Source organism: Toxorhynchites rutilus, chromosome 1, assembly GCF_029784135.1.
Source record: "Toxorhynchites rutilus septentrionalis strain SRP chromosome 1, ASM2978413v1, whole genome shotgun sequence".
Lineage (NCBI taxonomy): Eukaryota > Metazoa > Arthropoda > Insecta > Diptera > Culicidae > Toxorhynchites > Toxorhynchites rutilus.
This window is the reverse complement of record NC_073744.1, coordinates 164,114,674-164,137,059: the sequence shown is the minus strand read 5'-3', so window position 1 is coordinate 164,137,059 and position 22,386 is coordinate 164,114,674. Positions and strand designations below refer to the sequence as shown.

At 30.7% G+C, this 22,386-nt stretch overlaps 2 protein-coding genes across 5 annotated transcripts in view; one reads left to right on the top strand and one right to left on the bottom strand.

Moving 5' to 3' along the window:
- LOC129762894 (glutamine-dependent NAD(+) synthetase) overlaps positions 1 to 22,386 on the top strand; it is a 163,189-nt gene that overhangs the window by 84,539 nt on the left and 56,264 nt on the right. The gene's annotated exons all lie outside the window — the stretch shown is intronic.
- LOC129762892 (cytosolic carboxypeptidase Nna1) overlaps positions 1 to 22,386 on the bottom strand; it is a 114,298-nt gene that overhangs the window by 84,209 nt on the left and 7,703 nt on the right. For 2 of the 4 annotated variants that reach the window (XM_055761480.1, XM_055761481.1), the window contains exon 1: positions 6,903 to 7,295. The exons of 1 other annotated variant lie outside the window; for it this stretch is intronic. In XM_055761480.1, coding sequence (XP_055617455.1) covers positions 6,903 to 6,987 — 85 coding nt within the window. In that variant the 5' untranslated portion in view covers positions 6,988 to 7,295. Of the gene's footprint in view, positions 1 to 6,902; positions 7,296 to 22,386 lie in introns of those variants that run through there. One more of the 4 variants, XM_055761486.1, reaches the window with a different exon arrangement.

The following is a 22,386-nucleotide window of genomic DNA, read 5'->3' as shown; positions in this document are numbered from 1 at the left end:
TCGTTTGTCTTTATCATTTTACCGGCAGAATTACCATTATATAGATTGAAATAGAACATTCTTCAAAAGAAGGAATAAAAATCACATTTGAAGATTGTCAAAAAATACATTTAAAACTGTTGAATAATGAATACGATGGAATAAGTTAACAAAATCTTCATAAAAATAGAAAAAAAAAAACCAAAAAATTACTTCAATAACTATTTGGTGTCGGCAGATACAATAAAAAAAACTTCTTCAGTACATAGAAAATACAAAACTAACAAATCAGATAAGAATCCGTTAGTGAACAGTAAATCTCAAATTAAATAAAAAATGATACATGCAAACATTAAAATTTTAATGCAGAACCTGTAGACGGGTACATTTAAAAATAGAAAACAGGAAAAATATCGAACAAATATATTCATTCAATCAAAAAATTATATGATAACAAACAAGATAACTGGTGTATGTAAATAGAACGGAAATAAATAAGTAAAAAAAAAACTGTCTCAGCATGTAAAAAAACGAAAGTAATGAGCCACACTAGAACTTATTTTTAAATCGGAAATCGTAAAAAATAGACTGCATATAACATGCATAAATAGAAAAAAAATCTAAAAAGATACACTTAGAATGAAACGGAAGCAGAGAGTATCGAAGAAAAATAATAAATACCATTGAATCAGTGAATAATATGATATCAATGGTTTCAATTGAAAAAAAAAACAAAAAGAGTGAATGAAATAAATAACTGACGACTACAAATAAAAAATATAAAAAAAACAAAAATAATACGATTTTTCTCAGTAAAAAATGAATACATTGAATAATTTCAAATTAAAAATTGAATTAAGAATACATAAACTGTTGGGACACAAAACATATAACAGTATATGGAAGCAGAATGGAAATTAAGAATTAGAATTAAATAATAATGTGATTTCGAAAATAGAACAAATTGTTTTGGAAAAAAGTAATATACAGGGTGGGCCATTTAAAGTGGAAGCATCTGGCAACCCCATAACTTTTGACAGAGATGTCAGATTAACAAATGTCATACCGCGTTGGAAGCGTCATTTCAGTACAATTTTAACCATGGAACAATACACACCTAAACAACGCGCTGAAATTGTTCAGCTGTACATTCAAAATAGCTTCTCAATTGTGTTAACTAAACGTGCGTGGAAAAATAAAAATAAAGTTAAAACATCGCCAGGAGACAACACTATACGTCGATTATATGCCAAATTGATATCGTCTGGTAGTGTTGGTAATGCCAGTTATCTGTCCAGACAACGACCAAGACGTTTCGACGAGAATATTGATGCCGTTCGAGCCAGTGTTGCAGAGACTCCGTCGACATCAGGTCGCCATCGTTCGCAAGAGTTAGGCATCGCTCGAACCACTCTCCGACGCATAATTCGACGCCATTTGTTCGTGAAAATGAATTGGACAATTACTGGTTCCAACAGGACGGCGCTACATGCCATACAGCAGCTGCCACGACCAAATTATTGCGCGAAATGTTCCCCGGAAGATTAATATCGAAAAACGACGATTATGACTGGCCACCGAGATCACCTGATTTGACGCCTCCTGACTTTTTTTTTATGGGGATATTTAAAATCCAAGGTATACACTGGTAAACCAAGGACCCTGGCTGCGCTGAAAGACAATATCCGACAAGAAATTGCTGCCATATCGGCCGAAACATTGGGCAAAGTGATGGAAAATGCCGAAAAAAGGGCACATTTTGCGGTCAAGGCCAGAGGCGGTCATTTACGAGATATCATAATCAAAAAGTAGTTAGAACAAATCTCCTTGGACCAAAATAAATGAATTTCAAAAAAAAAATAATTTAAATTCCACTTCTTTACTTTGCTATTGCAAAAACAAATCCTTCCACTTTAAATGGCCCACCCTGTATAATGAATGTATGATATAATAGAAGCATACTAGAAGTGGGAGGCACTCAAATATTTTTTTGTAAAGCACACAAAGGAAAACGGGTTTGAAAAATACAAAGATTACCAATCCGGATTGAATAGATTCTTTTGAATAATTTAATTGCACCAGGAATCTTTATACTATTAGTAGTAGTAGTAGTAGTATAACTTGAAATCCCCGGAGGAAAGTAAACGCTTTTTTCAAGCTTATCAATAAACGTGAGAATAAATAGCTTTCAATAGTTAAAAATATAACTCATAGAAAAATAAACGATTATTTTGTGTTTGCGGATATTTTTTGGAAAATAATGTGAAAAACTTAATTGTCCACACAAGATAACATTTAAAAATCAAAGAAATGAATTAATAGAAGCACACTGAAATGAAGAATTGAAAAAATTAAATACTGATGAATTAATGAATAATCTAATATCGTACATAGAAAAATTTAACTCGAATAAAATGAATGTCGAATATAACGAAGAAAAACTAATATTTGAGGTTTGCAAAAAAATATATACTCACACACAAAAAAACATAATGAAGTAAAACTTTTTTTTTTCAAATATACAAAGATACCAAATCTAATAAAATTATTTGTAAACTTTACATCGAATAAGAGCATTTAGAATAATTGAGTTGCGTCCAGAAATTTGAAACAATTAAATCTAAAAAAACGGACTTTCTTAGTAAAAGTGAACCTTTTTTGAAAGCACACAAATCACTATATGGATCTTTTGCCATAACTCTGTGCACACTCTGATCGTCTGAATCTGTTGTTGACTGTTGTTGAGGATGTGCGCTCAAATTTAAGATACAAAACCTGAACTTATGAAACCGATATCAGATTAGAACATTCACAGTAAAAAGACTGGATTAGAAAACTGAAAAATAGGAGTTGAGTGTCATACAGAAAAGAAAATAATAAGGAAAAAGAAGAGAGCTCAGGTATAACTCTCGTATCTCTAGATATGAAGAGAGAAAAAAAAAAGAAAAATTGAAATAGGCATGTGGATTTCCACAGCCACAATGGGGAATTTTATCGGTGAAAATTTAATAAAAATAATTAATATCAGTCCGAAAATGAAACAGAGAAAAGTGATAATTAGAACATAACACATAGAGAAATTAAAAACGAATTGGTAGCAGAGCATTATTCAATAGGGGAATTTTCAAAAATCATCACGAATCTGGAAAATAGAGAATCTGTGAAAATAAATAATAATATAAATTATATAAAAAACGGAAATACAAATTCGAAAACATCGATAATTTACAAAGTCCTAAAATAAATATATAAGTGGTTTTTTTTATAAATCATAAAATTACAAAAACAAGAAGTGAAAGAAAAATAAAAAGAAAAAAGTAGATAAACACGAGCGTGAACGAACACAAATTTTACTTGTGTCATTTCAAATTCAAACGAAGAGTGTGGAATTGAAAGAAAAGATTGAACAATGAAAAAAAGGTTAAAGAAACCAAATCGTTAAACAAAATTATAGAATTAGAATGATGGCTAAGTTTTGATTAGAAAAACAACAAAATGACGAAAAATCAATAAGTGACAATAATTATTATTTTGAATGTCAATAAAATATAAGTTATTATCAAGCATTTCAGGTTTTCATGATGCAGGAGACGCGGATAGCTTGAGAAAAGGGGTATTTTTGAAAATTTCATTTAGTTGTACCCTTAAATCGAAAATACCTCCAACATTGACATGGAATCGAAAAATAAAGCATAGAATAATGTATAAAACTCAAACAAGAATCGCAAATCAAATAGCATAAAATACCACACAAAAATTAAACATGATTTAATTATTAGCAGTGTAGTATTTGAAACATTAGATTTCATTCATGATGAGAAAACGAAAAACTGTGAAAATGAATAGCTGAATAGAACAAAAGGAACAAAGAGAAATAAACTTTCTATTGCTGAAAAGGAATAATATAGTATTTAAAGTTGAACATATAATTGGAAATGGTAATATCAAACAAAAAATACTAAAAAGAAATTGACAAAAACTGTAAAAAGCAAGCAAAGAACAATTGATTTGAAAAAGAAAATTAACATAGAAAATTTTCAAAATTTCGGGAATTCAAGCTTTCAGAATTTTTAATGTTCTTAATCTGAATTTTCAGTTTTTTGTATTTTTGATTTTTTACATTTAGAAATTTTGTATTTTTAGGATTTTTTTTTAACTTAAAGAATTGAATTTCTATTATTTTGAATTTCCGGAATTTTACAATAACAATAAATTTTAACTTACGAAATTTGCTATTTCTAGAATTTTAGATTTTCGAATTTTTTATATTTTTCGAAATTTGACTTTCAAAATTTAAAAAAAAAAGTTTTTAGAATTTTGAATGTTCGGAATTTTTAATTTTGTGAATTTCCAATTTTTTGATTATTTTTTTTTCATTTTTCGACATTATGAATATCTAAAATTGTTAGGATTTTTCAATTTTTGGAAATTTGTGATTTCTGAATATTTTTTCCAGAATTTTAAATTTTCATTGAATTTTTGGAAGAAATTCGAATTTGAGGAATTTGAAATTTACAGAAATTTCTATTAATTTTTATGTTTTACAAAAGTTTACAATTTTTATGATTTTTTATTTTTGAAATTGATTTAAAATTTTTATATTTTTGAATTTTTGGAATTTGCAATTTTCAGTGTTTTTTTAGTTTTTCTTCTAACTTTTGTAATTTCTCACTTTCAAAAATTTTAATTTTCAAGATTTTTAAGTTTTTGGAATTTTTAATTTTGTTTTTACAGATTTTTGGCATTTCCGAAATTTTTAATTTCTTGAATTTTAATATTTTTGAGTTTAAAAATTTTTCAATTCAAAAATTGTTGCAATTTCAAATTTTCGGGATTCCCAATTTTCAGAAATTTAATCTCATGTAATTTGTAATTTCGGGATATTTTTTTTTTGAATTTTTTAAATTTTCGTTTTTTTTTTTAATTTTTGGAATTTTAGATTTCCAACAATGAACATCTTTAAGAAAATTTTCGAAAATTTTGAAACTTTCAGGGGTCAAAAATCTGTTTTTTTCTACGACATTATTGAATTTAAATTTTGAAAATTGCTATTTTTTCAAAAATTCTTAGATTTCCGAATTTTTAGTTCTAATAATTTAATTTTCGAAATTCTTAATTGTTCTCCTAATTGTAATTCTAATTACGTAACGCTATGAATCTGGATTTTGGACCTTGTCCCTCCTCTCCTCCCTAGAGTTTTCAAATTCTTGAATTTTCAATTTTAATTTTCATAATTTTGATAGTTTTTAGTTTTCGGAGCTTTGAATTATCGAAATTCAAAAATTCCAAATCTAATTATGGTCAGGTAAGCCAGATTTTTACCGGTTTTGCCTAAAAACAACGCTTTCAGACGGCTTCTGGGCCGTAAAAAACCTGAATCGGAGAAAAACACAACACCAGGAAAAACAACAGTTTCACAGAGGCACAAAAATCGGGAGCGGGAGCGGGAGATAATGATTTACAACTCAAAACATACCCCTGAAAAATCAATATAAAACATTAAAAAAGAATAAATAAACTAAATCGTTATAACAAATAGAAGAATAAGAATGAAGGCTTAGTTTCAAAAAACAAAATAACAAAAAAAATACTTAAAAAAATGAAATGTATATAATAAATATATTAAATTAAAATGAAATTGAAATGGTGAAATAAATTAAGTATAAAAATCAATATTTCGAAACGAGAAAGAGGAAACGAAAACTGATGATTGGAAATATAATAAACAAAATTAAATAAATAATCAGATTATGAAAATGAACGACGGTTCATTACGAATTCAACGTCAACAAGAATGAAACGTAGATCCAGAGGTCGAAAAACTAAATAAACACGACATAAACATCATGATAAGAGAATACTATGAAGGCTACGAAGCAGACGGGTCAATCTTTCCACGCAATTTATATTTTTAGACAACAGCGCACCCTTTTCGCTAATAATAAACTCATTACCATGTGAACACACATTCGCGCGGCAACCCCAATCTCTCGAGTGTGGGAGTGGTGGAAACCCACCATCGAATGCAAATGTGATGACACGTCGAAACCGGAATTGTTGCAGGCAGAGGAAATAGAGGGAGCTGGAAACTTTCGACGCCGACAGCAGTTAAATAATTTTAATAACAACTTGTTCTGAACTTGTTTGGCGGAATTGAGTGCGAATACCTTCGGCCGGTTAACTTGTGTCTTTGAAACGTTGGCACTTCAGGTCTGTGAATGGAACGGGGAGAAGGATGGCTGTGGGTTTGTGTTTGTGGGAGCAAACGACCTGTGTAGTACACCAGGAGGAAAAGTTTGTAGCTCGCGGCATGGCAACCGACCGACCATCGAATTCTCCGCTGTATCTCTCCGTGGTTATCGGCGGAACGATATACACATACAACATTTTCCGGTGATGGTGTAAGTGGTTAGACACACAATCACATGGTGGATGCGGTTGATGGTGTCAGCCGTTCAACAGTGGATCGAGACTACCAATTACCAAGGGGTTTTCAGTGCTCACACCAGCTTCCGGGATCAGAAGAGCGAAAAATCCGAATCCGCTTTATAATTCTTCCGAGAGCACCGCTTAGTTCTGATTGTTTCCGCTGTGTCTTGAACATCCCTTGTCTTCCTGTTTCTATGCAGGTAAAGTTATGGGCTCAGCATTGACATGACTGCGATTTCATTGCTAGCAAGCGATGTTTGATTCGTGTGCCCCACCGTCTTCCAGTCGCCTCTGTCTCCCCCTCAACACCCTGTAAGAAAGTTCTACCAGGGTGCGATTCCAACATCATGTCTTCGAGTTGGGCAAACCGAGCGCCAATTTCACGTTGGAAGCTCCTTTGGCGACCGATTATTAATAACAATCAATTTATTGATTAAATAACCCTTGCTAATTATGTGGCTCGAGTATCGCTCCAACTTGAGGTGAGATCCTACCTTTGGCAGCAAGTGTTGCACACACCGGAAATAGTTGCGTCTGGAGGCATCTCACCCGATCTCCGGCAGTAAGGCCCCAACTCATGCTTATTTCCGCCCTTGTTCCTGTGCTTGGTACACACACTCGCTCTCTTTATTCACATCATCACGATCACTTGGGATTGGTTGGCACTTTCAATTTTTTTACATGCACGCACTTGAACTTCTTCGGATCGAACCAAGACTATTCACAGCCCACGAAAGGTGCAGCAATGCAGTAGCAACAGCAGCAGGACAAAGAATTTCATATCAAACCGTGCACCACCGGTATTGCCAATCACTACGTGCGAACCGAGCCCAGGACTTCGAAGCCAGGAAACCGAAAACACGTCGAGCAGCGCAAATCAATTTCACCTTCCTGCCCGACTCATGTTTGAGCGTGGATTACCCGGGGCTAATGGTTCGGAGGCGCGTTCCCTGGGCTCTGGTGGATACACAACAATAACAACAACACATTTTACCAATGGCACTGTGTGTGTGTTAGAGACATAGAGTGTGAAAGGGAATGCAAGAGCGAGAGCAATTTTCCCGCCCGTTGTTCTACTTCGTTGTTATTTGGGAGTAAACAGAGCAAAACAGCAGCAAAAAAAGGAATAAAACACGTGTATCTATGAAGCAGTGAAGGGAAAAACAACATTTCAGACAGACAGAGTTCCTTCACGCCCCGCAATTGTTTATTTTCCCTGCTGATGCGAGAGAATTTTCCTCCTACGGGGTTGTCTTATGGGGTGGTGAGCCCCTCCGATTCGATAACTTTTGCCGCGTGCTAGGGAATTTGCGGCAAAACGAAACGGTGTTTTATTCTTTCGCTTCTGAACACTGCCAATCAATTGTTGAAGAGTATTGGAATTAGGAAAAATAATATTCAAATAATTACCATTTCGAAAACTGAGATTCGCTACCCTCAAACGAAATGATTAAAAGTAGTTGCCTTGGATTTCAGTTCAATTATTTTTTTTTTCAATTTTGAACTTTTTAATTTTTTTTATTTAATTTGTCAATTTTTCTTTCGATTTTTATGTTTTTAATTTCAAAATTTTCAATTTTTTATTCATTGGGTTTTCAGTTGTCTTTTATTTATGAATTTTTCAACTTTCGGAATTTTGAATCTGTATTATGAAGAATTTTCAAAATTCAAATCCAAAAAATTCAAGAATTTTTAATTATAAGGATTTTATTTTTTTTTTAATTTTTTACTTTCAAAATTTTAAAATTTGAAAAAAATTTTGAACTGCGAATTACGAGATCCGAATTCCCGAGCAGCAAACTTTTGAGTTTTCAGAAATTTTTAATTTTCTGAAATTTTAATTTTCATTTTTTTTTTAAATTTTTAAAAGTTTTCATTTGTGGGATTTTGAATTCTCGAAATCAATTTTTCAAATTTTCAATTTTGGAAAATTTCAATCCTCAAATTTTTTAAAATTTCTGAATTTTACAAAATTTTTGTTTCACAAAATCTTGTTAAAACAAATTTTTGATATTTTTAGTATTAGAATTTTTATTTTCGGAAATTCGGAGATTTTTGAAAGTTTTCGGTTTCAGAATGTAAATGTTTCGATATTTGTATTTTCGGAAATTCATTTTTTTAATATATCAATTCTCAGAATTTTGGATTCTCAAAAAATTTGAATCAGAAATCGGAATTTTCAATTTTCGATATTTTCAATTTCAACATTTTTGTACTTTTTAACAATTTTCGGAATTTTCAATTCTACAAATTCTTAATTTTCGAAACTTGAAATTTTTGGGAAATTGAAATTTTTAGAATATTTAATCTTCGGAGATTTATATTTATAGTTTCGAATTTTTGTACCGTGATGTTTTTTTGAATGTAAGGTTTTCGTAACTTACAAAATTTTCAATTTTTGAAATTTTACAATTATACTATTTTACTATTAAGGACATTCGAATAGCTAATTTTGAATTTAACTGTGCAATTTTTTTTTCAGGAATTTTGATTTTTTTAAAATCGACATTTTAGTAAATTTCAGTTTTAGTTTTTTTTCATTTTTTCCCAGTCTTCAGTTTTGCGAATTATCTGTTGGGGGTGTATTTAATTTTTCATACTTTTAAAAATCAAGTTTTACGAAATTTTCAAAATTTTTAGAATTTTCAAAATTTCTTTTTTTTAATTCTTGGAATTTCCGCTAATACTAATTTCTGAATTCCCTTCTTCAATTTTTTTTCTTTTCGAAATTCTTAACTTCAGAATCTTCAGTGTTAAGATTTCTTTTCGTGTTAAGTCTTAATTTTCGAAACTTGAAATTTTTGGGAAATTGAAATTTTTAGAATATTTAATCTTAGGAGATTTATATTTTCGGAAATTTTGGATTTTTGAACCATGATGTATTTTTAATGTAAGGTTTTCGTAACTTACGAAATTTCAATTTTTGAATTGTTACATTTATATTATTTTACTATTGAAAATTTTTAAAACTTTCGAATAGTTAGCGAAGTTAACTGTTTTTTTATTCAGGAATTTTGAATTTTTAAAGATCGACATTTTAGGAAATTTCAGTTTTAATTTTTTTTTATTTTTTCGCAGTCTTCAGTTCTGCGAGTTATTAGTTGGGGGTATATTAAACTTTTCATACAATCAAGTTAACATTTTTGGAATTTTAATTTTTTTATTCTCGGAATTTTCAGTTTCCAGAATTTAAAATAATTAGAATTTCAATTTTCAAAATTTCCACAGGAAATTTCTATCGTAGAAATAATCAATTTTCAGAATTTAAAATTAACGAAATTTCTAATTTTCACAATTTAAATTTCATTAAATTTTTAATATTTTCAATTTTTCTCAATTTTTGTTGTTCTGTTGTGTTATCAATTTGCTGAATTTTCAATTTTCATAATTGAATGTTATTAAACTTTATGAATTCTTAATTTTCTCACTTTTCAGAATTGAAATATTTTTCCAATTTTTTTTAAATTTTCAGTTGTGTGAGCTTTCAACATTCTAAATATTAAATTTTCTGAAATTTTAATTCCCTGAAATTCTTTTCAATTTGTACTTCTCTTAATTCTCAGTTCTCTGAACTATCAATTTTAATATTCTAAATATTAAATTTTCTGAATTTTTAATTCCCTGAATTTTTTTTTCGTATTGTACTTTACTTGATATTCAGTTCTTTGAATTAATTCAATTTCATGAATTCTCAATAATTTATTTTCTGAATTTTTGCTGTTCTGAATTGTAAACAAAATGTTCTGAATTTCACTTTTTCTAAATTTTCAAAATTCTGAATGAACTCTGAATTTCTAAATTTATAAATTTTAGATGTTATGAATTTTCATTTCTAAATTTTCTTAATTTCCAATTTTCTATTTTTTTTTAAAGTATAAATTTTCTGTATTATCAATTTTCTCTATTAAAAATTTTGAATTTTCTGAGTTCTTGGTTTTCTGAATTTTGAATTTTTTGTTTTTTTTTAATTTTGATATCAACTTTCTGATATTTTTTTTGAAATTTTCAGTTCTATGAATTTGATTTTTTTTTAATTTCCAGCTTAAATTTTCCTTTTTTGTAAATTTTGATATTAATTTTCTGATTTTTTTTTTAATTTTTGCTTTTATATTTTTTCGAATTTCGAGTTCTGAATATTTAATATTCTGTATTATTATTTTCAATCTCTTGAATTATTTATTTTATATTTTCTAAATTTTCACTTTTCTTAATTTTTAGTTAATTTTTAATTATCTGAACTTTTAGTTTTCTGTATATCCAATTTCCTGAAAATTCAATTTATTTTCAATTTTTACTTTACTTAATTTACTTAATTAATAATTTTCAGAATTTCTTTAGTTTTCTGAATTGGCCAGTTTTTCAATTTTATGAATTTAATTTAATTTAATTTTCGATGTTTGAAATTTTCAATTTTTTTATTTATCATTTTCATATTTCATCAATTATGGATTTCAAACATTTGGTATTCTCAACTTTATAAAATTCAATTCAATTTTGGGAATCTTCTTTTTTTTTAATTTTCAATTTTCTAATTTTTTGGCAATGTTTTGAATTTACCTTTTTTTTTTAAATTATCATTTTTCTGTGTTTTCAATACCATCAATTATGAATTTAAAATATTGTTTTTTTTCTGAGTTTTGAATTTTCTCATTAATTATGTGATGAATTTTCATTTAAAAATTTTCTTAACTTCCAATTTTCTGATTTTTTTCTAATTTTCAACTTTCTGAAGTTTAAATATTCTGTATTATCAATTTTCTGAATTTTAAATTTCTTGATTTATCCTTTTTTTTAAACTTGATATTGTTTTTCTGATTTTTTTTCAAATTTATGCTTTTATAATTTTTAGTTCTATGAGTATGAAATTTTTCGAATTTCGAGTTCTGAATATTTAATATTCTGAATTTCTATTTTCAATCCCTTGTATTTTTTTTATATTTTCTAAATTTTCACTTTTCTCATTTTTTAGTCTTTTGATTTTCAATTATCTGATTTTTTGGTTTTCTGTATATTCAATTTCCTGAATTATCAATTTTCCGAATTTATATTCAATTCTTACTTTACAAAAGTTTTCAGAATTTTTAATTATCTGAATAAATCATTTTCAGAATTTCTTTCGTTTTCTGAATTGTCTAATTTTTCAATTTTCTGAATTTTGAATGTTTTTGATTTTTCGGTTGTTTTACCATCATTTCCTGTGTTTTCAATTTCATCCATTCTGAATTCTAAATATTTGGCCTTCTCAACTTTAGAAAATTTAATTCAATTTTGTGATTTTTATAATTTTTTTAATTTGTTAATTTGTTAATTTGTTAATTTGTTAATTTGTTAATTTGTTAATTTGTTAATTTGTTAATTTGTTAATTTGTTAATTTGTTAATTTGTTAATTTGTTAATTTGTTAATTTGTTAATTTGTTAATTTGTTAATTTGTTAATTTGTTAATTTGTTAATTTGTTAATTTGTTAATTTGTTAATTTGTTAATTTGTTAATTTGTTAATTTGTTAATTTGTTAATTTGTTAATTTGTTAATTTGTTAATTTGTTAATTTGTTAATTTGTTAATTTGTTAATTTGTTAATTTGTTAATTTGTTAATTTGTTAATTTGTTAATTTGTTAATTTGTTAATTTGTTAATTTGTTAATTTGTTAATTTGTTAATTTGTTAATTTGTTAATTTGTTAATTTGTTAATTTGTTAATTTGTTAATTTGTTAATTTGTTAATTTGTTAATTTGTTAATTTGTTAATTTGTTAATTTGTTAATTTGTTAATTTGTTAATTTGTTAATTTGTTAATTTGTTAATTTGTTAATTTGTTAATTTGTTAATTTGTTAATTTGTTAATTTGTTAATTTGTTAATTTGTTAATTTGTTAATTTGTTAATTTGTTAATTTGTTAATTTGTTACTTCGTTAATTGGTTACTTTGTTAATTTGTTAATTTGTTAATTTGTTAATTTGTTAATTTGTTAATTTGTTAATTTGTTAATTTGTTAATTTGTTAATTTGTTAATTTGTTAATTTGTTAATTTGTTAATTTGTTAATTTGTTAATTTGTTAATTTGTTAATTTGTTACTTCGTTAATTGGTTACTTTGTTAATTTGTTAATTTGTTAATTTGTTAATTTGTTAATTTGTTAATTTGTTAATTTGTTAATTTGTTAATTTGTTAATTTGTTAATTTGTTAATTTTTTAATTTGTTAATTTGTTAATTTGTTAATTTGTTAATTTGTTAATTTGTTAATTTGTTAATTTGTTAATTTGTTAATTTGTTAATTTGTTAATTTGTTAATTTGTTAATTTGTTAATTTGTTAATTTGTTAATTTGTTAATTTGTTAATTTGTTAATTTGTTAATTTGTTAATTTGTTAATTTGTTAATTTGTTAATTTGTTAATTTGTTAATTTGTTAATTTGTTAATTTGTTAATTTGTTAATTTGTTAATTTGTTAATTTGTTAATTTGTTAATTTGTTAATTTGTTAATTTGTTAATTTGTTAATTTGTTAATTTGTTAATTTGTTAATTTGTTAATTTGTTAATTTGTTAATTTGTTAATTTGTTAATTTGTTAATTTGTTAATTTGTTAATTTGTTAATTTGTTAATTTGTTAATTTGTTAATTTGTTAATTTGTTAATTTGTTAATTTGTTAATTTGTTAATTTGTTAATTTGTTAATTTGTTAATTTGTTAATTTGTTAATTTGTTAATTTGTTAATTTGTTAATTTGTTAATTTGTTAATTTGTTAATTTGTTAATTTGTTAATTTGTTAATTTGTTAATTTGTTAATTTGTTAATTTGTTAATTTGTTAATTTGTTAATTTGTTAATTTGTTAATTTGTTAATTTGTTAATTTGTTAATTTGTTAATTTGTTAATTTGTTAATTTGTTAATTTGTTAATTTGTTAATTTGTTAATTTGTTAATTTGTTAATTTGTTAATTTGTTAATTTGTTAATTTGTTAATTTGTTAATTTGTTAATTTGTTAATTTGTTAATTTGTTAATTTGTTAATTTGTTAATTTGTTAATTTGTTAATTTGTTAATTTGTTAATTTGTTAATTTGTTAATTTGTTAATTTGTTAATTTGTTAATTTGTTAATTTGTTAATTTGTTAATTTGTTAATTTGTTAATTTGTTAATTTGTTAATTTGTTAATTTGTTAATTTGTTAATTTGTTAATTTGTTAATTTGTTAATTTGTTTAATTTGTTAATTTGTTAATTTGTTAATTTGTTAATTTGTTAATTTGTTAATTTGTTAATTTGTTAATTTGTTAATTTGTTAATTTGTTAATTTGTTAATTGGTTAATTTGTTAATTTGTTAATTTGTTAATTTGTTAATTTGTTAATTTGTTAATTTGTTAATTTGTTAATTTGTTAATTTGTTAATTTGTTAATTTGTTAATTTGTTAATTTGTTAATTTGTTAATTTGTTAATTTGTTAATTTGTTAATTTGTTAATTTGTTAATTTGTTAATTTGTTAATTTGTTAATTTGTTAATTTGTTAATTTGTTAATTTGTTAATTTGTTAATTTGTTAATTTGTTAATTTGTTAATTTGTTAATTTGTTACTTTGTTAATTTGTTAATTTGTTACTTTGTTAATTTGTTACTTTGTTAATTTGTTAATTTGTTAATTTGTTAATTTGTTAATTTGTTAATTTGTTAATTTGTTAATTTGTTAATTTGTTAATTTGTTAATTTGTTAATTTGTTAATTTGTTAATTTGTTAATTTGTTAATTTGTTAATTTGTTAATTTGTTAATTTGTTAATTTGTTAATTTGTTAATTTGTTAATTTGTTAATTTGTTAATTTGTTAATTTGTTAATTTGTTAATTTGTTAATTTGTTAATTTGTTAATTTGTTAATTTGTTAATTTGTTAATTTGTTAATTTGTTAATTTGTTAATTTGTTAATTTGTTAATTTGTTAATTTGTTAATTTGTTAATTTGTTAATTTGTTAATTTGTTAATTTGTTAATTTGTTAATTTGTTAATTTGTTAATTTGTTTATTTGTTTATTTGTTTATTTGTTTATTTGTTTATTTGTTTATTTGTTTATTTGTTTATTTGTTTATTTGTTTATTTGTTTATTTGTTTATTTGTTTATTTGTTTATTTGTTTGATGCTACTTATTTCAAAATTATTGAGTTGGTCGATAATTCGATAATTTCTCCATTTTAGATACGTACATAAAATTAAATAGTGTATTCAATCATAGCTCAATCTTTCGGACTGCTCGTAGAACTTGAATCGAACCCGAGTACATGCAAAGCATTGGAAGCACAAAGTTATTAAACCCAGCTTGTCAAACCAAATGTACAATAAATTCAAATTTCCCTTCCATTCACCCACACATGAATCTACATTCTTCTTTTCCTCCCCATCATTGGATTTGATCGGTGTCGTTTACTTATGGTATGGACCATCGACTTTGATTGCGGTTTATTGCTACCCCGGCTCGGCTCCACACCTTCCTTCCTTTAGGCGTCGTCTCCGTCGTCATCTTCGGGGAATCCGTTTGTAGCGGGGAAATTTTACTACAACAGCATGCCATCAAAGAAGCAGCTATTGATCCCCCGAAAGTGTACACTATTGGCTGGCTGGCAGCTGCAATTTGGAAATTATAACGACAATCGTCAAATTTGACAGCCGGTCCATAAAGATCCCGACAGCCGGCGAAAATGGTCAAGGACGACTATCATAATCGGTATAATCGAACCCGAACCCGCTGGTTGGTGGTCCCCGCGATGATTCCCACCCATTAGTTTTGGGGCAAATGTTTCCCCTTCGGTTTGAGTTGAAGGTCTTCCCGCTGAGTCACTGTTGGGAGCCGAAACGTGAAACATTAGGCTCATCATTAGAAGCAATTGCACAGATTGGCGTTGAACCACCCAAGAACAAGGGGTGGTGGAGTTTATGATGGAGCAAAAACACAATATCAACAAACTTTCGGTATCCCCACGATACGTCCTACTGACCCGGATCTACGTAACGTAGTTTTGGTCTATCGGTTTTGTTTGTTTGTCTATTTGAATTAATTCTAGTCAGCAATTTCTGCACATAATGCTTATTGCTTCTTGGGCAATGGAACGTAATGTGTGTTTGATTGTCCTTCGAATAGAAAACGATACGGGTGCTTCCCTTCGCGATGTTTTTGGGATCCAACGAATGAAAAGACGAACGAGATTCTTCATCAGAGCAATTCCAAGCCAAACTAGTCGATTGCTGCCCTGACCCTCTCCGATTTTTTTTTTTTATCCAAAATATATATTTTTATTAAGGCTCATATGGCGTCAACCTGACGGGGCCGGGAGTTCAATATTTCCGATTACTCGCGGTTGGCTCGAGGTTAGTATTACAAGTGTTTTCGTAATTGTGATGTTGCTGTCTTCAATGATCTGTACCTGTGCCCGACACGGGATACTTCCTATTGGGATGCAGCTGACCATTAATCAGCAACGCCCCCCTAGTCTGTACCCCATATCTAGCGTGGTGCGAGGAATCCAGGATAGAATGGTCACTAGCCGGCGCAATCATCAGCTCGTGTAGAGTTGTCATGAGCGGTACAACCTTTGGCTTTTGTTGAATCATCAGTGGACCGCACAACCTTTGGCCCGTGTATCTGTAAAGAGTGTGTGTATGTATTGCCGCGACTAAGTAAAAGTTTATAGATCGGATAGGAGGGATACGAAACAGAGACACAACGAAGGAAACATCATTAAACGTTGACATCGGCGTTTCTGAGGAACAGGTATAGATGAAGCAGAAGATCAGGATCAAGGCTACCTAAGATATCCCGGACGGGGATATCCGATTGTCTGCATTTTGCTCTCAGTGCTCTAGAGAGCTGAGAGCGAGCAGCATGGAACCGGATACACGACCAGACAATACGCTCGATGTCGTGGTAGCCATCGCCACAATCACAAAGATTGTTTGCTGCGAGCCCAATGCGATAGAGATGCGCGTTTAGGTTGTAGTGATTGGACATAAGCCGAGATATCACGCGAATGAAATCACGACCGACATTCAATCCCTTAAACCAAGCTTTCGTCGCAACTTTAGGGATAATCGTGTGTAACCAGCGACCGAACTCATCTTCACTCCACATGCGCTGCCAACTAACGAGTGTGTCCTGACGAGGAATGTGAAAAAATTCATTATAAGCAATTTGCCTTTCAAAAAGTGTGCCTTCTAAAGCGCCCACCTTAGCTAGCGAGTCCGCTTTCTCATTCCCCGGAATCGAGCAATGAGAGGGAACCCATGCTAAGGTAATCTTGAATAATTTTTCGACCAAAACACTCAATAGTTGTCTTATTCTTGTTAGGAAATAAGATGAACGTTTATCAACTTTCATTGAGCGGATTGCCTCTATTGAGCTGAGACTGTCTGAAAAAATTAAATAATGGTCGATGGGCAATGTTTCAATGATCCCTAAAGCGTAGTATATCGCACCCAGTTCAGCGACATACACGGAACAAGGATCTTTGAGTTTGAAAGAGGCACTGGAATTTTCATTGAAGATGCCGAAGCCAGTGGACCCGTTTATGAATGAACCGTCAGTAAAGAACATTTTATCAGATCTAACTTTCCCATATTCTGCCGAAAAAATCGACGGAATAACATTTGAGCGTAGATGATCTGGGGTTCCATGGATTTTTTTGTCGCATGGACAGATCAAAAATTACAGAGGAATTGCAAAAGTATGGGAAGCAAACTTGGTTGGAGATGCCTGGTGAAGGGTGCACTTCATGGGTAAGGTACTCATGGTATAAAGACATAAAACTTGACTGAGGAGTCAGTTGGAGTAGATTTTCGAAGTTATCAATCACCAATGGATTCATGATCTTGCAACGGATGAGAAATCTGTAGGATAATTCTGTGAACCGAAGAGTAAGCGGGGGTACTCCTGCCAAAACTTCGAGACTCATCGTATGTGTCGAATGCAAACACCCCATTGCTATACGCAAGCAACGATATTGTATTCTCTCCAGCTTGAGAATATGAATCCTGGCAGCTGATCGGAAGCAAAAACTGCCATATTCTAGCACTGATAATATCGTTGTTTTGTACAACTGAATGAGGTCTCCTGGATGGGTGCCCCACCATGTTCCGGTTATTGTTTGGAGAAAATTGATTCTTTGCTGGCATTTCTGTTTCAAATACGCAATGTGTATTCCCCAGGTACATTTAGAGTCAAGGTATACTCCAAGGTATTTGAAAAACATCGAGTGCCTGATCGCTTTGCAGGATAGGTGAAGCTGGCATTGGGCGGGTTCGAGCTTCCTAGAAAAAACAACCATTTCGGTTTTCTCCGTAGAGAATTCGATACCCAGCTTGAGAGCCCACGTGAGGTTGTTCAGGGTATCTTGCAAGGATTTTTGCAGAACGGCGGGATTAGTACCCGTGATGGAAATAACTCCATCGTCTGCAAGTTGTCTCAACGTGCAATCTCTAGTTAGACAATCATCTATATCATTGACGTAAAAACTGTACAAGAGGGGGCTTAGGCAGGAGCCTTATGGCAGGTCCATAAAACTGTATCGAGAAGATTTCAAGCTGCCATGATTGAAAAACATGTGCTTTTCTGAGAGTAAATTGTACAGAAAATTATTCAGAATTGGCGAAAGTCCACGAATTGTGATCGCAAGCCGGCTTGTTGGGTTATCGTATGGCTATCACTCTCACTTGTCTCCAGTCATGCGGGACTATATTCAGCTCCAGAAACTTGTTGAACAAGTTCAGCAAACGCTGTTTTGCCAAGTCGGGAAGATTCTTCAATAAGTTGAATTTAATCTTGTCCGACCCCGGAGCTGAATTGTTACATGAGAGGAGGGCAATTGAGAATTCTACCATCGAAAAATTCTCATAGTCGCATTGGAGCGGAATGTCGCGTACGACGTTTTGTACAGGAACGGAATCGGGACAAACCTTTCTTGCAAATTTAAAAATCCAACGGTCAGAGTATTCCTCACTTTCATTTGTATGGTTCCAGCCACGCATTCTCCTAGCCGTATTCCAAAGAGTGCTCATAGCTGTCTCCCTTGACAAACCATTGACGAACTTCCGCCAATATCCACGCTTTTTTGCTTTAATCAGACCTTTTAGTTTGGCTTCTAGAGCTTGGTACTTTCGAAACCATTCCACTAATCCAGTTTTCCTGAATTTTTTGAAAGCGGATGATTTTTCAAGGTAGACCTTTGAGCACTCCTTGTCCCACCAAAGTGATGGAGGACGACGTCGGAAAGTGGTAGCAGAAACACGTTTCTTTTGAGCTTGAAGTGCGCTTTCGTAAATCAAACTCGATATAAAGTTATACTCTTCCAGTTGAGGAAGTTCATGCATTGAAACAAGTGCTTCAGATATTATTTCTGCAAATTTTCTCCAGTCAATATTTTTCGTGAGGTCATACGCAATATCGACTGACTCACGAGAACCTGATTCATTGGCGATCGATAAAGTTATTGGCAGGTGATCACTACCGTGGGGATCTTGGATTACCTTCCACGTGCAATCCAGGGATAATGAAGAAGAGCAAAGTGATATGTCTAGCATACTTGCCCGTGCAGGAGGGTTGGCTATCCTAGTTGCTTCCCCTGTATTTAAAACTGTCATGTTGAAGTTGTCGCACAGATCATAAATCAACGTGGCACGGCTGTCATCATAGTGTGACCCCCATGCTGTTCCATGGGAGTTGAGGTCACCTAAGATTAGCCGCGGCTCCGGCAATGCCGCGATGATATCAAAAAACTGATGGCGGCCGACCATGGTTCTTGGAGGAATATATATCGAGGCAATGCAGAAGTCTTTGCCATTGATTTGTGTCTGGCAAGCGACAACTTCAATGCCTGTCATCGATGAGAGAGTGACTCTATAGAAGGAGTGACATTTTTTGATCCCCAATAGTACGCCACCAAACGAGTCATTTCGATCGAGGCGAATAATGTTGAAATCGTGGAAATTCAGCTCGTCGGCTGAAGAAAGCCATGTTTCACAGAGGGAAAATACATCACAGTTAGAACTATGAACTAAAAATTTAAATTGATCTAGTTTAGGGATGATGCTTCTGCAATTCCACTGTATTACAGTGGTCAAATCCTTGACCTCTTGCACTGAATCAGGCATCGAGGGAAATGAACGCTGCTAAAAAACCACATTTTTCTTTCAAAAATGTTCTCACAATCGGAAGCAAACATAATACTATGCTTTTAAGAGGGTCATTTATATTTAGAGCATTTAAAATGTTGTCCACCAGGTCAGAAAGCGCAAGCAAACCAGACTGTGGCTGTTGCCTCGACCGCGAAAATGGAACAGACGGGGTGGGTGCTGCTCCGGGCAGTGCTGAGGACCCCTGGTGCGTAGAAGAACCGCTTAAACCAGGAGGTACTTGCTTCGGTTTATTCTCAGCACGTTCAATTCGAGTTTTCATTCCAACTTCCAACATTTTTTTTAAAAAACATCGGAGACCCTCTCCGATGTTTTTTTAAAAAAAAGCGCACATAGAGCAGGTGGGGATAAAACTGACATGTTAAGAAGAACTTCAAGTATATCTTTGGAAACTCATGTTTCCCAAAACATTGATGCTGTTTCTTGCAATTCAATATACTGTTTCTCTACCTAATTGGCCAAATATTTTACGAAAAAGTTCTTTTCAATGTTTTTTATTGAAATTAAAACAGACCGAAAAGTACAACATTTGTTTCGATGCGGGTAATATGGACAGGTTTGTAATATATGAAGCGTAGAGGTTTAGCAATCGTGAGAGGAATAATTTTATTCAACCAAGGTCTGAACTCATCACGAATGTCCGTTGAATGATCTGTTAACTCACAAACCGAAATATAACCATCAGCGAATTGAATTTTGATATTAAACTACTCGAAATGCTTAATGTCGAAGCAGCTAAAATTACATCCACACGCGGAATCAAGTATGATTTTCAGTTTTTGTTTCCCTTTTCCACTTTTGACCAGTATTCATTGCCATAGGGTGGCTTAAATACTATGAAATAACATGTAGAAGGCGTTCTCATTAACAGAAATCTGAAATTCAAAATGGTACTATACAAATCAACCACCTGTCCATATTACCCCCACTGTCCGTACTAACCGCGGTTCCCCTACTTGATATTTTTTATAAAGGCATATTTCATTGACCTTTTCTTGGAAAATCCACTTATTCCCACTGTTATTAAATTTTGAAGTCACATTTTTAAAATTTTCTGCATAGTTTTGGACCATCAGACCATCTTCTTGCTTCTTTCTTCACCTCAAACACAAGACAGAAACTTTTAAAGACATTTATAAAAACTGAATTACACATTTACTAACTTGTTCTTGATTCGAACACACTCTTATATGAGCGAAGTCTCATAAATTCGTTGCTTCGTTATGTCGCTTAAGAACAAAAAATCAAAATTTTCACCAAAGATTACTATGGCAGTTTTATTAATTTTGACGTTCATGACTTCCAGTCGAATTCGCTCTGAATATTATTCTGTGACATATTTTCCAATACCGCCTTAAACAACCGAGCCATGCGCTATGTTTGTGGAACAGTTCTTGTTTTTTCCCAATGATCTGAATTGAATTAACAGCACAGTTAATCAAGTTGACGAATTTAGATTTCAGAATTGCCAATGAAACAAATTTGACGAAAAGTGCCGTAATTTAAAAACAACCGGTAATTTGATGTTGCCACCTGCACAACACAACCATGGTGTCTACGAATGAAGCTTTAGCGCAACGCAGTACTAGCGTACCAAATTCATGGACCTAAACAATACAGAAAGAGTTCGCTGTAGTCAATCGTGCAGTCATATTGGAAAGCGACACGATCTGATGAAACAATTGAAGTCCATCGCACTATTGACATAGGACTATGTCTTCGATTTCTATATAGGGGGGTCACTCTACGAAAAATGTAACGATTTATTAAGAGTTTTCAAACGCATATTACTCAAAATGGTTATTGCGACATATGTTGTGTTATATATCATTAGACAGGAAATTTAACCAGAATTTTTTTGCTTGCAACATGAACAGTGAATATAGTAAAAAAAGTTTACAATTTGACGATTTAATTGGGTATGTTTTCCCCGCTTCCTCCCCGACGCAACGAGCAATCTTTTTGCCTAAATTCGGGCTTTAGCTCATAATGTGAGTTGATGCGTAAAATGAATTATTCTCCATTTACCGATAATAGGCATTAATTTTATATTATATTGTATGTTTTCCCCTCAATTTGTGCTCAATTCATGTTTTTATCGTGTAGGTCTCATTACTAACAATTTGTGTAATTGTGGTCCAGGATGTCATAATATCGAGTATGTAAACAACATTATGTAAAAATACAATAAATGAATTTAAATGGCTGCTGATTTAGAAGATCGAAAGGGTATAGGGTAGGGCGGGGCTAGTTGGTCATTTTTGAATAAATTTTGCTATAACTTTGTAGTACGAAGTTTTGCGTTAGAATGTTATGTACCACAATGAAGCTTACCTTTTACCCTTTCAATGAAAAATAACCAGAGAAAAAATTATTTTACATTTTTCTTTTATTTAACGTCTTTATATTTCAGAATAAATTTACCTACTAACCCCACACACGGGGTTAGTTGGTCAATAATAGGCCTGTTTTTTTGAGCAAATAATAAACGTTTTGCCATTAGAAGTTTCCTTCATTATAAATTAATTGATTAAATCAAAACAAAACAGCTAACTAATATCATGTAGCAAGTAAAAAAACAAATTAATAAAAAATTCAAATTATCATCGTTGTTGAAAATTAGTCAGGCAAACGTTTCTAGCGATTTCGTCTCTCTTCCACTTTGTGGCGAACCAGAGATGCCAGGTTTGAGGACATGTCTTCATTTTGAAGACATTTGATTTTGTGAAGACATTATGAAATATGTGAAGACATTTCAGTATGATAACGTACGTGGATTTTCAAAACATATTATTTCCATGAAATTCTAAC